General features: G+C 40.2%; 1 protein-coding gene across 5 annotated transcripts in view; it reads left to right on the top strand.

The window, feature by feature from the left end:
- myofl (myoferlin like) overlaps positions 1-15,340 on the top strand; it is a 232,813-nt gene that overhangs the window by 99,148 nt on the left and 118,325 nt on the right. For all 5 annotated transcript variants that reach the window (XM_041209164.1, XM_041209167.1, XM_041209166.1 and 2 more), the window contains 9 exons: positions 2,287-2,450; positions 4,474-4,588; positions 5,906-6,008; positions 9,171-9,313; positions 10,076-10,246; positions 10,513-10,600; positions 11,331-11,408; positions 14,381-14,562; positions 14,658-14,816. In XM_041209164.1, the coding sequence (XP_041065098.1) occupies positions 2,287-2,450; positions 4,474-4,588; positions 5,906-6,008; positions 9,171-9,313; positions 10,076-10,246; positions 10,513-10,600; positions 11,331-11,408; positions 14,381-14,562; positions 14,658-14,816 (1,203 nt within the window). The remainder of the gene's footprint in view (positions 1-2,286; positions 2,451-4,473; positions 4,589-5,905; positions 6,009-9,170; positions 9,314-10,075; positions 10,247-10,512; positions 10,601-11,330; positions 11,409-14,380; positions 14,563-14,657; positions 14,817-15,340) is intronic.

Below are 15,340 nucleotides of genomic sequence, written 5' to 3'. Positions count from 1 at the left end.
AATGATGGATTCCAGCATTTTCCCAACAACTGATGTTAGGTTGACTGGCCTGAAGTTCCTGGGAAAACTCAGCAGGTCTGGCAGCATCGGCGGAGAAGAAAAAAGTTGATGTTTCGAGTCCTCATGACCCTTCAACAGAACAAACAAAAAGGTAACTGTTGAAGGGTCATGAGGACTCGAAACATCAACTCTTTTCTTCTCCATCGATGCTGCCAGATCTGCTGAGTTTTTCCAGGTAATTCTGTTTTTGTTTTGGATTTCCAGCATCCGCAGTTTTTTTGTTTTTATATTTTGGCCTGAAGTTCACTGTTTTTCTTCCTTGAAAAGCAGTGTAAAAATTGCTAACTTCCAAGCTAGTGGGATCCTTCCTGAATCTTCTAATGAATTTTGTAAAATCATAGCTAGCACATCCATTATCTCTGCTGCTATCTCTTTTAGCACCGTAGGGTGTAGGCCATCAGGTCCTGGAGATTTATTGGATTTTAGTCCCTTGAGTTTCTCCAGTACTTTTGAGTGTAAGCAATTTTCTCACTCTTTAGCCCCTAGGTTACTGTCTATCTCTGGTATGAAACTTGTCGCCTACGGTGAAGACAGACAAAATGTTTGTTCAGTGCGTCTGCTATTTTCTCATTCTTCATAATTTTTCCTGTCGCTGATTCTAACGGGCCAACATTTACTTCAGCTACTCTTTTCTTCTTTTTATATACCTATAAAGGCTCTTTTGTTTTTTATATTTCTGGCTGGTCGACCCTCATTCTAATTTTTCCCTTTTATTATCTTTGTGATGGCCGCCTGCCGTTTTTTAAAACACGACCAATCCTCAGACTTGTTACCTTTTTTTATTTGCAGCATTGTGAGCCTTTTCTTTTAACCTAATACTATCCTTAACTTCCTGAGTGAGCCACAGGTCAGTTTTGCTGAGTTTTTGTTTTTCAATGGAAGGTATTGTTGTTGAACATTTTGAATGTTCTCACTGTTCATTTACCTTGATAACTTTTTAGACTGCTTACCCAATTAATCTTAGTCAGTCCTCCCCTCGGCTCCTGGGCCCTCGGGTCTGTTCTTCATCTCCTGGCTGCCCGCTCTGCTGCTGCCTCGCTCCTGGTTTTGCTGGTGTTGAGCTCCCACTGAAGACCTTGGCTCCATCCACTGGCAGAAATTGCCCAGTGCAGGTAGTTCTAGGACTCTAGCCGACAACTGCAGTGACCAACATCTATCACTAGGTGGAACCTAGTCACTCAAAGTACTGTAGAGTAGGGTGAATGTATTTTATTATTGTTTATGTATTGTACTTCTTTTACATTTAACGTATTTTATTTTGCAAGGCATTTCAGGCAGAAATGCACAGTGCAGCACCTGCATGGTAGAGTATTTCAATTTGTACTTTTTTTTCCCCTGGTGAGAAATGTCGAAGGAATCCTTCTCTGGCTTTAACATTGATTCCTGTGGGAACCTGTGGATTCACTTAAAGTCATTATTTTGGGAATGTAAACACAGTTTTAAGTGAGGGTTTACTGTGTCAGCATTTTAATCCAAGTGTTCGGTATACTACCACACCCAGTGTGGTGATTATATGGAGCAGACTGGTTTTGTCAAGAATCAGTTAAATTCTTTAGAGACATTTTCGGTGCTTACACAATCGACCAGACCTCCTAATTGGCAAAGCCCTGCCCTGCGGATTGCCCACTCTGAGCTCACTGGTGGAAGCCCCCACAGCACATCACATGAGGGAATGACTGTACATCCAGTTACCACACCCAGTATGTTTGCTCCCTCATGTTCAGGCCCATAGTTCTGTTTTTAGCCCTGCTGTCATGAGCAGTGTTTGTCATTTCCTTCAGTAAGGGTGAGCAATTTGGAAGATGCATTTAATAATGGCCTTTGTGGTGTTATTAAGTCAGGTGTCCCATTGGCTGAAGCTTGGAGCGGCTAGAATGATATTTTTATATATTTTTTTTAGCTCAATATTTTTAGTATATACTTATTAAAATAATACTTTTTTAAATAAACCCTCTGGTCACTAGCCACATTTAGTGCACCAGGACAAATTGGAGTCCACAATTACCTGTTGTAAGATGCATTTTATTTAATAATTTTGTGCCTAACCAGACACTGTTTGCCATTCTCAAAATGACTTGCATAGCTCTTGTTATGTTTAAGGAATAATTGCTCTACTCCATAATGCACATTTTAAATTTACACTTGACAATTATCTCAAATTAGGGACAAGTATTTAGTCATCTGTTATCCACTTTTTATGCCTGTTCATCTATCTTTTGTACATAGTATGAAAATCAAGCACAGCTACTGGGCAAATGGGGCACTAGTGGGCTTGTGGGTCGCCACAAGTTTTCTGATGTAACTGGTAAAATAAAACTGAAGAAGGAAAACTTCATGCCCCCACGAGGCTGGGAATGGGAAGGTGACTGGTTTGTTGATCCCGAGAAAAGGTCAGAAATGTTTTAATCTAAATATTTCTTGACTTCGATAGCTTTCATGCTTCAGTCATGTGATGTAAACTAGAAAAATAATTGAATACTTGACTGAACAGAAACTGTTCGAATATTTAATTTTTCTGTGCATCTTTAACCACTCTTATCGACCATTATTATAGCTCTGCTTAATCTTCTTCCATGAATTCCTCTTCATTCATCTCCCCCCACCCCACCCCCAAATTCACAAACAAAAGCAGGTTGTCAGATTCTCAACATGGCCAAATACTCATCATGCTTCTCCCAGTTTGAGAAATATATTCTTGCTCCTCTTGCTACTGCACTAACTATTCTGCCCAGAAGGAGGCATTTGCTGACCACGTGTTTTAATAATCAATTTTTACTATGAGCAGTACACATGGTTAAACTGTAACTTGAAACCATTCTGTTTATGCCAGTGCACTGTCAACTGGTGGCAGCAAACCACACCAGACACTGTAGAATAAGAGCTTTTGAGTATTTATCCCACATATTTAGCATGTACAGAATCAGAGTTCATCACCAAATCTCAATTTTTACAGCGGAGAAGGCCATTCAGTCCATTGTGTCTGCCCTGCTACTCCACCTGAGCAATTTACTTAATGCCATTCTCCCAACCTTCTCCCCATAACCCTGTTCCAAGCTGATCTGATGAATAATTGCATGGGAGACAATAACAGCTACTTTAGGGGAGATGGCTGAGAGCACAATTGGAGAGGGGGGTTTTGAGGAGGCATTTAAAGGAAGTGAGTTTTGAACTCGCTTATTAAATCCTTCTAAGCTGCTAGGGAATAAAGCTGAGATGGCAGGCAGCTCTGTCAATGATTGAAGAGAGAGGAGGGAGAATGAACATACTGGTGGAGGAGGTTGGCGAGGCCATGGAAAGATTTGAAAATGAAGAATTTGAATTCTGTGCAGTAGGAAGAGAGGAAACCAACAGATGTGGGCGAGAAATGGGCTGATTGGCAAATTGGAGTTAGTGTTAGACAGAATGTGGGTGGCATAGAATTGAAATATTAGAATTGGCATCCTTCCCATGGAATGAACGCTTCGCATATGTTGATTCGGAAGGATACTTTTAAAAAAATCTTCTGATCTTAAAATAAGCTATGATGTTTAAAATGACCTCTGTGCTGTTCACTCACTGCTGCTGATTAGCAAGTGTAATGGCACCTTCCCCCTTTCCTCTGCCTTTATCAAAACTGAAATGAATTTATTCATTCTTAGATTAAAAATGGAAGCCTTCAATTCCAAAGGAATTGTACAAAGTTGAATAATGGAACTAGATTGCTGCTTTGAAAGGCTGACCAAGTTTTTAATAGTTATATACAAGCAAAAAACTACGGTTGCTGGAAATCCAAAACAAAAACAAAATTGCCTGGAAAAACTCAGCAGGTCTGGCAGTATCTGTGGAGAGGAACACAGTTAACATTTAGAGTCCGAATGACCCTTGTTGGACTTCGACAGGCCAAAGGGCCTCTTCACCATCTGTGATTCTGTGACTCGCTTCTACAGCTTTGAAGAACCGTGGAAAATTTCCAGTCTGAACTACTCTTCACGTTTGAGTGGAAAATTCGGGCCTCTTTTTTTCCCTAGTTTCTAATATCTCCTCCAATACTCCATGATTTCTTTCTGACTTGGTCGCTGCATTTAGTCACAACTGAATTTTTGCTTGAAATTTGAAACGTTTGAATTTGAGCGAGATCAATTTTTTTTCACCCCATCTTTAGGAACATCTCCACTCTAACCTTAACTTTTTGTAGCACTAGTTCTTGACTTTTCAAACTACTCTCGATACTTCTTGGTCTAAGTGAATACATTCTCTGAGAGAAATTATGCCAATTCTACCTTATTAGTGCAGTGCACTCAATCGCTTCAGTCGAGGACTGGTTGTGGTAGGCCAGTCCTTCAGACCAAATGAAAGGGTGAGTGCTAAATAGTGTACATTCTGCATATAATATAAAACCTACCATAAGTTGGCTCATTTTATTTGTGTTCATAGTTTGCTAACAGAAGCTGATGCTGGCCACACGGAATTTATCGATGAAGTTTATGAAAATAACACTCGCTATCCTGGAGCTGAATGGAAAGTAGCAGAGGAACCCTACACTGACCTGGTGTGTATTGTATTGTTTAGAGTAATAAAATGCTGACACTATATCTTCTGTGGAACTGATTGTACAATTGAGGGAAAGCTATCAATCAGGAGTGTGATTTGGGAGATGTTTTACACAATTGTGTAGTCTCCATCTATATTCAGATAATACTTAGTATTATTAAAGCAAAATTTCAAGATCACAAAATTAGCGATCTGCATTTAAAGAAAGATAGATTTGCATTTATATCACACCTTTCATGACTACCAGACGCCTTAAAGCACTTTACAGCCAATGAAGTTCTTTTTGAAGTGTACTCATTGTTGTAATGTAGGAAACACGGCAGTCAATTTACACTCAGCAAATTCCCACAAACTACAATGTGATAATGACCAGATAATGTGTTTCTCTGATGCTGATTCAGAGGTAAACATTGGCCAGGACACCAGGGATATCTCCCCTCTCTTCCATGTAGTTCCAGGGAATCTTTTACATCCATCCCAGTACGCAAACGGGGGTTTCTGTTTAATGTTTCATCTGAAAGACAGCACCTCTGACAATGCAGCACTTCTTCAGTACTGCATTGGAGCATCAGCCTGGAGTTCTTTGTACGAAAGCTCTGGAGTGGACTTGAACGCAGAAACATGTAACTCCAACACCAGCCATGGCTGACGCTCATTTATATGAATGTAGTTTTTTTTTTAGGAAGCCAGGAAATCCTGTCAATCTAGTGTTAATGTAAGCTCCCACGTTGAACAAACCATGCATACAACCCACCCTTACATATTTTTAATGTAGCTGACCTGGCTCCTTTGCCAATGGTGTAGTTTAATGATTTGATGGTCCCTGGACCTCTAACACACTTTGTCATTTGAAAACATGGCTGCTGCACTCTATTTTCAGCAGACTGTGAATATTCTCATCATTTCAGATTTACATTTAGTGGGGTTATTGACTGAGAGACATTTATATCAACAATACAGATACAAGTATAGCTGCACCTGAGGACACACTAAAAACAATTTCGCATTATACAAATGACAGACTTGGAGGCTCCTACTGTCACTGTATTGCAATCTGCAGTTTGGTCACTTGGAAACTGAGACTTAAATGCCAAATTAACAACTGAACAAAGCATTGGACATTTGTTAGCCTGATGCAATTTTTGCACTCCAGGCTGTGCTATCTTTTGGTTTTCTTGCTTCATGTTTTCAAGTAATTATAAACCATAAACTTTAAGTCCATTTTTGTGAATATACAGTTTGTGAACTAACACAGCTCCCAAACTTATGTAGTTAAGAGATCCTTAAAACTTACTTTTATTTTCTTCTGTGATAGAATGGTGAGAAGAGTTCCTCAAAAGAGGAGGTTGAGTGTCCACCTGGCTGGAATTGGTTGGAGGATTGGGAATATGATGTCAATCGAGCTGTGGATGAGCAAGGTGATTTTGACACTAATCTGCTATTGGAAGAAATTTTGTTCAGTGTATAGGGAAAATATTTGTTTTACTGGTTTATTGTTCCAGACTGGATTTTTAAATAAATTTCAACTGTTCAATTAACTTGCAATGATTGGTAAGGGGAGAAGAGTTAATGTCCCAATGGTATCTAGCTGAAATAGCAATGAGCTGTTTTTAAGATATATTATTGACCTGGGTTTGGGAGTGCAGGGGGTACAATTTAGAAATTTGCAGATTAACCAAATGCAGGGGGTACAATTTAGAAATTTGCAGATTACCCAAAACTTCAAAGTATAGTGGAGGCAGGTGGTGATAGATTTCAAGAGGACATAAACAGGCTGCTGGAATAGGTGGACACACAGCAGATGAAATGCAATGCAGAAAGGTGTGAGGGGATGCATGTTATGTATTTGTTAGTTTGTTATATATCTTGTACATGTGATTCATTTTAAAGCAATGCAGAGATGACACTAGATCTAAATATGCAACAGGTTTATTTTCAGTACTTAAAAATACCCTCACAAGTACATAGATCAGTTATTGAACACTAAAATATATATCATTCAGAAGAATGGGGAGAGATGATACATGCCAAATACTACAATATTAAATTAGGTGCAAGAAGAGAGAGAGATGGGGATGGGTGGCAGGACAGGTTAACAAAGCAGTTATTAAAGCATTTGGGATCCTAGGATTTATAAATGGAGGCATGAAGTACAAGAGCCAGCAATATATACGAAACCTTATATGAAACAGCAGTTTGGCCCCAGACTTCAGGAAGGATATGAAAGTTATGGGGTGAATACAGAAGAGATTTACCAGAATGATTCTAGGGATGAGGGATTGCAACTACCTGGGTAATCTGGAGAAACTGGAGTCGTTCTTAAAGTATCGAAAGCTAAGAGATTTGATAGAGATGTTTAAAATTACAGTAAGTTTAGATAAAGTAAATCAAGAGGAACAGTTTAGAATTGTTGAAGGGGCGATGACCTGAGAGCACAGATTTAAGGTGATTGGCCACAGGCAGTGTGAGGAAAGCTTTTCTTATGAAATGAGTGGTTAGAATTTGGAATGCGCTGCCTGACAGGGTATTGGATGGAGTAGGATTCAAAAGGGAATTGGATAAATACTTCAAGGAGAAACAAATTGCAGGGATATGTGGAAAGAGCAAGGTAGTGGGGAAAAACTGGATTGCTCTTTCAGAAGATCTCACACAGACTGGGCCGAATGGTGCCCTCCTGTGCTCTGCTGTTTTATGACTTGCACCTAATCTTAATGATTTGCCATGAGAATATTTGCCCAAAAAATCTCAGGACAGAGGAAGTTACATGAAATCTGAGGAAGTGCTGTTGAAGCATGTGCCCACTTTGAGGGAGCTACTACAAGAACCGGAAGGATTTATCTTATACTGCTGCAACTTCACGATTTTCCAGTGTAAAATGTTTTTATTAAGTAGTTAAGTGGGATCAACTGTTGTGTGCTGTATTATCTTCTATCAGGTGAGGTTTAAGGCTTGACAGTGTGTCACAGCATGCCAGCAGCATTCATTTCCTTTTTGTCATGGGCTTATGTCTCTCACACTTCATACAATAATAGTGCAGGGAAGCAGCCATTGTGCCTGTGCCAGCTCTTCGAAACAGCAATCTGGTTAGTCCCACTCCTCAGCCCTTTCCCCATACCTGTAAGTTTTTCCTTCAATTATATATCCAATAGGTATATCTTTACACAGCATTTTCCAAACTCACAACTGCTACCATCTAGAAGGAAAAGGGCAGTGACATGTGAACATCACCACCTGGAAGTTCCCCTCCAAGTCACTCACCATCCTGACCAGTAAATATATCACCGTTTTTTCACCGTCGCTGGGTCAAAATCCAGGAAATCCCTCCCAACACCACTGTGGGTGTACCTACACCACACGGACTGCAGCATTTCAAGAAGGCAGCTTCACCACCACCACCACATTTTCAAGGGCAATTAGAGATGGGCAATAAATACTGGCCTAGCCAGCGACGCCCACATCCCATAAATGATTTTTTTCATGTTTTTTTTTGCAAGTTGCTGTTGAATCTCCTTCCACTCTTTCAGGCCATGCATTGCAGATTATAACTTGCTGCATTTGGGGAGAAAGTGTCCTCCACTTGCTGCTTATTCTCTTGTGCCAATTTATTCCCTGGTTACTGCTCCTGCTGCCAGTGAGACAGGTTTTTCATTATTTACACCACCAAAACCCTTCACCCCCAAAACACTTCAATGTTTGATGTGTAGGATATACGGCGCAGAAACAGGCCATTCAGCCCAACCAGTCCATGCTGGAGTTTGTTCCACTCGAACCTCCTCCCATCTTTCCTCATCTAAATGCATCATTGTAACCCCCTATTCCCTTCTCCCTCACTCGTCTAACTTGCCCTTAAACACCCTTTAATATTATTCACTTCAACCACTCCTTGTGGTAGCAAGTTCCACATTCTTACCTCTCTTTTGTAAATACCGCTATTAAATAAATCTCCCCGTAATCTCCTCTGCTCCTGAGGAGAACAATAACCGCTTCTTTATTATGTCCTACTGTAAAACTTGCTGGCCATAGCAAACCTAGCCAGGTTACTGTGGGGGCTGCCACTAGCAGTACACTTCAGTAGCTGCATTGGCACAAACCAGACCCTATCTTTAGATGAGGCTTGAGCTACAGCTGTCATCATATAGAGCCCTACTCAACTTGGTCTCGTTTTATAGGTACCATTTAACAATCATTTTTTTTAATTTCCAAAAATCTGGAATTTTAAAACACAAAATTGTGCTTCCCAAGTTGGATAACAGAAATCACGGGACATGTCATGGTCTGTAATGATGCGGCAAATCAATAGCCTTGATTTTATCTCCTAAATTGTATTTCAGAATTGGGTTAAGTCTGCTTATCCATTTTGCTCCACTTGCCTAAAAAAAAAGTGGGATACACCATCAACAGCCCTGCCTAATACTTAAAACTCTGACAAACATGAAAAAATAAAATACTCTCTCTGCTTTCCAAAGTGTGTGTGACTTCTGTAACTTGCAACTGCTCCGAGGTTTAGTAAGGTTGCTGGTAAATTTTAAAGTCTTGTATGTTATTTTTCAACCTATTTTTGCCCTTTCTTTACACTGCAGGCTGGGAGTATGGATTAACAATACCCCCAGATGACAGGCCCAAATCCTGGGTCTCGACAGAGAAAATGTATCATACCCATCGGCGCAGGCGTTGGGTGCGAAGGCGCAAAAAAGACAATCTGCAAACTGCACAGTCACAGAAGGTATGTTCCGGCAGTCTGTTGTGTTTTTTGGTTTATTCGTTCATGGACTGTAGGAGTTGCTGGCTAGGCCAGCATTTATTGCCCATCCCTAATTACCCTTGTTCAGAGGGCTGTGGGTTTGAAGTCACATGTAGGCCAGATCAGGTAAGCATTAAGGTAACCTAAAGGGCATTAGTTTTTACAACAATCGGCAATGGTTTCATGGTCATCATTAGATTTTTGATTCTTCTAGATTTTTATTGAATTCAAATTTCACTATCTGCTGTGGTGGGATTCGAACCCAGGTCCCCAGCGCATTACCCTGGGCCTGTAGAATACCAGTCCAGTGACAATACCATTACGCCACCACAACCCCCCCCTCCCCCACCCCCCATCTTTTGAAAGTTGCCACAAGTTGTGGAGAATATCAAAACTTTATCATGCTGAATGAGTTTTGAGGGTGATCTTGGATTGTGGAAATGATCCATTGTAACATATCGCCTAACAATCCATTTGCATTACATGATTTATATTTGAATTGCTTTTTCCTCCAACCTACCCTATATGTGAAACCAGTATATTTGTGTAGTTAAGTTGCTGGATGTGTGTTTGCTGCCCACGTATGAAAGCTTTTTAATGCATGTTAATTCAAGTGACAAAATTTAAAATAACAACAGTAGACTATTGATGCTGTGGAAACAGTGAGATTTTATATCGACAATATCTGTTGCTGATGGGTGTTTTTTTTTTTGTTGTTGACTTTCACTTGTTTCCAATTTTCAGAGCCAGTCAGTTCAGGATTTGGAAGGATGGGAATATGCCTCCCTGATTGGCTGGAACTTCCACATGAAGCAGCGGAAATCAGATACTTATCGCCGCAGAAGATGGCGAAGAAAAATGGCACCATCTGGCCGACTCGGGGCTGCGGCTGTCTTCAAACTGGAAGGTGCTCTCGTGAGTGAACTAGTAGGATTTTTTTTTAAATTTAAGTACAATCCTCTCTGCACAAATAACATTTTGTAATGCTGTTCACCTGTTATTGGTCGATTTCAAGATTTGTGGGTGCATATTTACTTTCTGTATTACATATTAAATGTTTCGTATGAACGTTTCAGCATTTCTTTTAGTGTGATGTGGTTATGAAGTGAAGTTGTCAGGGTGGGCAAAAATAAATGACCTGAGAGGCATCGTCATTCTTGATTTGTTCTGTTTATTTTAAGGCTCCAGCTTCCAGTGAGGATGGTGATAAATCACCAACAGACTCTGTGTTTGGAGCAAGTGCCCCAACGATCTCCTGTGTGTTTGACCGTAAGTAAAACCTTCCAGCTCTTAATGTTCTATCATAATGCCATAGACTGTATCTTACACCAATAAAGGCCCAGAGGGTTGAAGGCTGATCTCTGTGAAATTATACATCAAAACTGATCCGAGTACTTCTGTTTGCTTTTTTTCCCTCCCCCATGAAATCACAATACCATTTCCCAGAAACCTGTCTTAATGTTCCTCCTCCCCGCCAAACCACCCCCCCCGCCCCCCCTCACAATTTGTAATAGTTTTAAAGCTACTGTATTTATCCTCATAGATAATGATGTCTTTTTTAGCACTGCGCTATCCATATTTACTTTTGCTCTTCAATTTATACACTTGTTGTTAACTCAATGTCTCAGAAGTGGCTACTGAATTGTAACTGTGGTTTTGTGTCAGAGTGGTCACTTCAGTCATTTTCCAAAACTGATGATGTTTTCCTGAAAGTGTGCATTTGTAACTATTCAAATGAGAATTGTTATGCTGGTATGAAGCAACTTCATTTTGCACCAGTCGTTTAGTTCTAAATTCAGCCTGAAACTGGAGTTTAGACCTTTATCTGATATTGGGGCAAAGCAAAATGAGGCATCACAGAGGAGGACCTTTGGCTCTGCTTCACTTGGGTGTCAGTTTGGGCCTCACACCAGATCAGCATTTTCACGTTGACACTTTGGAAATGTGACCTAAGCTAGAGCATGTACATATTTTGGATAATACTGATATTTTGTTACAGGTCCTTCGATCTATCACCTCCGTTGCTATATTTATCAAGCAAGAGCCATAGTTGCTATGGACAAAGACAGTTTTTCAGGTATGTACTTGCCCAACTTTTTCCAGTGAGGTCTATTTAATGTATTATTAGAAATATTGTCAGTGTTTAAAGTCAGAGTACAGTCTGTATTTGGCCTGTTAAGAACAAATTTGTTTGGTTCAAAAAGCATGTTCTTTAGGCTGTTGGTAACAGGCAGAATACAGACCATATTCAACCAATCTGCTTGTAAAACTCAAAACAAAAGGTCCCATGTTGGATGTGATTCACAATTGGGCAGCACTTGCTGAACAATCCTGAATGTGTCAATAGTTAGGCTAATAACTAATTGAAGATAATCAGCTGAGCTCACAATGTGGTTCATTTACACTTGCTAGAAGTGTCATAGATAGGAAGGGACCTGTTCTCCGCAAACAAAAGGAATATGTCCAAGCTTTGCACTTTTTTTAATTACCCAGGAGTTTGGGAACCCATAACCTGTTGCTTTCTCCATGTCGACACAGTCAATCAGTGCTGACTTGCCAACCAATCAGCACCTTTTTCTCCTGTAGTATAAATGTTTTTGATTGTTTGAAATTCTTGTGCTTCTTGACCCAATGAGTGCAAGATGAAAAGCTTCCGCAGCATGTCTCCCCTTTCAGTAATATGCAAATGCTGTATTAACAAGCAACTGTTTTGTATACTGCTAGATGTTTGCATAAGGTTATAGGTTAGGCCTGGGATTTTCTCAGTTTCCAGATCTAGGGAGAAAGAGAGGAATGGGGACTATCTGTCGCATCAGGTCTGTGCCTCTTAAGACATCAGCCTGGGATCTCTCAGCCTGTTGAAGGGGCAGGCCCATTGTAAGGATACCAATGAAGCTATTGTTGCTTATGGTTGTCCTCCCTCATTCACTTACCCCAAACAGAGGGGTCTCGAAGCTAATGCTGAGTTTTATGTTGGAAACCTCTGCAGCCTAGAAGGTTCACAGGGTGAAAGCAAAAAACTGCGGATGCTGGAAATCCAAAACAAAAATAAAAATATCTGGAAAAACTCAACAGGTCTGACAGCATCTGTGGAGATGCTGTCAGACCTGCTGAGTTTTTCTAGGTTCACAGAGTACCCAAGCAGCATTGATGATAAAAGGAGAAAAAATGTAACGCATCATTTGAGCCTTCTGGCTGCTTCTCTCCAATGGACCCTGTTGGTGGTAATGGGGCTTTCATGTGCCCGATTCTGCTTCAGTTTCAACCAGTCAATCCCAGTGCACGATCCCACTAAGGACTTGTGCCATGCAAAGCAGAAAAATTGAAGTAGACTTTTCACTCATGGTTTCAGTGCACCTCAGGTACTCTGCAATTCTCCGACACCTGGAGGAAAATAAGCCTACATGGTTTGGGTTTTGAATATGCAGGTTCGTGTCACGTTTGCAATTCTCTGAAGGTGTTGCATCCAATGCAAATGCAGTACTATTGTAAATTTTCTCTCTCTCTCTCTCTCTCTCTCTCTCTCTCTCTCAGCTATTACTCCACATATTTTAAAGTTACATTACAGTACTTTGGTAGATAGAGATGCCAACTTAATTTTTATATATTATTGGAATGTTGCTAAGTTAAGGTTTTTTATCACTAAGCCTATGTGCGGTACAATTTGATTTAAGCCTTATTAATTACACAATATCAATGAGGTGAAATCTAACAACTTGGAGCAGTTCATGACATAACTAAGTATTTGACAGTATGTTGGAGGTCAACAGCTACCAACCAGTTGTACATCTTTTGGTATAAATTAGTTTAGCATATTTTTGAGAAGGCAGCATTGCAAGGAAAAAAATATTACACAAATCGGTAGCAATGGCAAATTATCCTTAATCCTTTTCCTCTCACCCTGTCTTACTTTTTCTTCACCACCTGTCCTGAAACTGTTAGCTCATGAGATACAAATTAAGCGTTTGTCACCAAACGGTCAGCATTTGTCAGCAGTAACTACTGCTTTGTGTTGGCTGATGACAAAAACAAACTCCAGTAGCACATCTGGCTCCTACCTGTTTTGGTTGCTCCTAGATTGAATATCACTGTGGGTGGGAATGCTCTCAATTCCAGTCTTTGGTGGATGAGGGTGCTTCTTATTATAGTAACTATAGAAACCATTTCAGAAATATCATTCAATTTTTCTCAACTTTGCACTAAACTTCAGCTGCAGGTGTATGCAACTTATGACAATGACACATCATAAATTTATGCTTGGTACTGTTTGGGCTGTCAGCTTTTGGGTTTTCTAGGTTGCCCTGTGTGCTGGTGTGTGGTATCTGGCCTTAAGTGACCATTCTTCATGTGAGCTTTGATAGCAAATTGTCAGCAAGCCTTTTAGCTGTTGATGTGAGGATGGTATCCTAGTCAACCATGACCCTATCCTCACTCAACTTCTGTACAAAGGGATTTTACTATCCAGTGGCTTGTGTTACAAAGAGGAGTGAGAACCTTGTTTCTTTTTGTTTTCCTTTGCCCTGCGCTCTTCCTCACCCAGAGGTGCTGAGACCAATTATTGCACTGCACCTGCCATCAGTAACCTTCCAGTGAGAAGGTGCAGAGAAGGAAGGGGGTGTGGCATTGTATGAAAAGTCAATAAAAAGCTTAAGACAATTCCATGCATGAATTAAGATAGTTGTAAATCATTCAAGATTGCTCTTGTTTTGAAATTTAAACTACCTCAATTGTGTAGCTGTTCATTTTAATTTTGGTCGTTCTATTACACAAGGTCCACCTGCATTTTTGCTGTTAACGGAATATAATAAAACGTTAAACTTTTGTATTGGGTTCTCATCAATTAGGCTGATTCTTCAATCTAGCACTTAAGGGGCTTGCAGCTTGGTAAACAGTGGCAGTGCAGCCTGTGGTTTTCCGAATGATTAAAATAATCACAGGCTGCATTTCCCTCCAGTTTCCCAAAGTTCAGTTCCATGCACACTGGTCTTCCTCAGAATGTCTGATTAGCCTAAATTTTCTCGGGTTAAACCTGTTCCTTTATTTTTGCAGATCCATATGCACATGTTTCATTTCTTCATCAAAGCAAGACAACCGAAGTTATCAAATCCACTTTGAACCCAACTTGGGACCAGACCCTTATCTTCAATGATATTGATATCTATGGCAGTCCTGAAACCCTAATTAAAAATCCACCAAATGTGATGATTGAAATATTTGACGAAGACCAAGTCGTACGTATTACTTTAATTTTGGTTTGATTGCATCGTGCTTTTCTGTCAGAGGGAAAAGTAGGAGATCTTAATAAATTTAACTTTGTTCTGCACAGGGAAAAGACGAATTTTTAGGCAGATGTGCCTGCTCTCCGATGGTGAAGCTAAATCCAGAGACAGATGTGACCCCCAAACTCCTTTGGTACCCAATAAAGAATGGAACAAAGAAAGCTGGGGAACTCCTCATAGCTGCTGAACTAATATTGAAAGATAAAGTAAATATATTGGAGTAGTTTTGCACTTTGCCAGTACAATAACATATAATATGTTCTACAGCTGTGGTAATACATGCGCATGAAGTAAATACATAATGCAGCTTTCTCTATGCAATGCTAATGTTGCTAAGCCAGAAATACTGCTTAGCTATTTATATATTTCCATTTACCTGCAATCTCCTATCTGAGTTTTGATTGATTTGCACTGCTGGGCCATTAATTTGAAACTTGGGGAAATTTTTGCCCACTTCCCCGTTTCTGGCTGCATGAATGACCCACTGAGTTACATGGAAAGGGCAAATTTTAAAACCTGTGAGCTGATTCAGGAATCTGGTCAGATGGCTTGTTGTCCCACAACTCATTTGCTATCAAACTTGAAGCCTCTGGCTTTCCTGTCTGGCTTTGGTCTTTGTGTGCTGTTTGCTCCTTGCCTTCCTCACCTTCCTCACCAGGCCTACCCCATAACTCCTGGGACTCTACATCCTGCCCAATTTTTCTGCACCTTCACATGAGAGAACTGCTCA

This window comes from Carcharodon carcharias, chromosome 17 (assembly GCF_017639515.1).
Source record: "Carcharodon carcharias isolate sCarCar2 chromosome 17, sCarCar2.pri, whole genome shotgun sequence".
NCBI classification, from domain to species: domain Eukaryota; kingdom Metazoa; phylum Chordata; class Chondrichthyes; order Lamniformes; family Lamnidae; genus Carcharodon; species Carcharodon carcharias.
The sequence above is the reverse complement of the archived record's forward strand: the minus strand, read 5'-3'. Positions and strand labels throughout refer to the sequence as shown.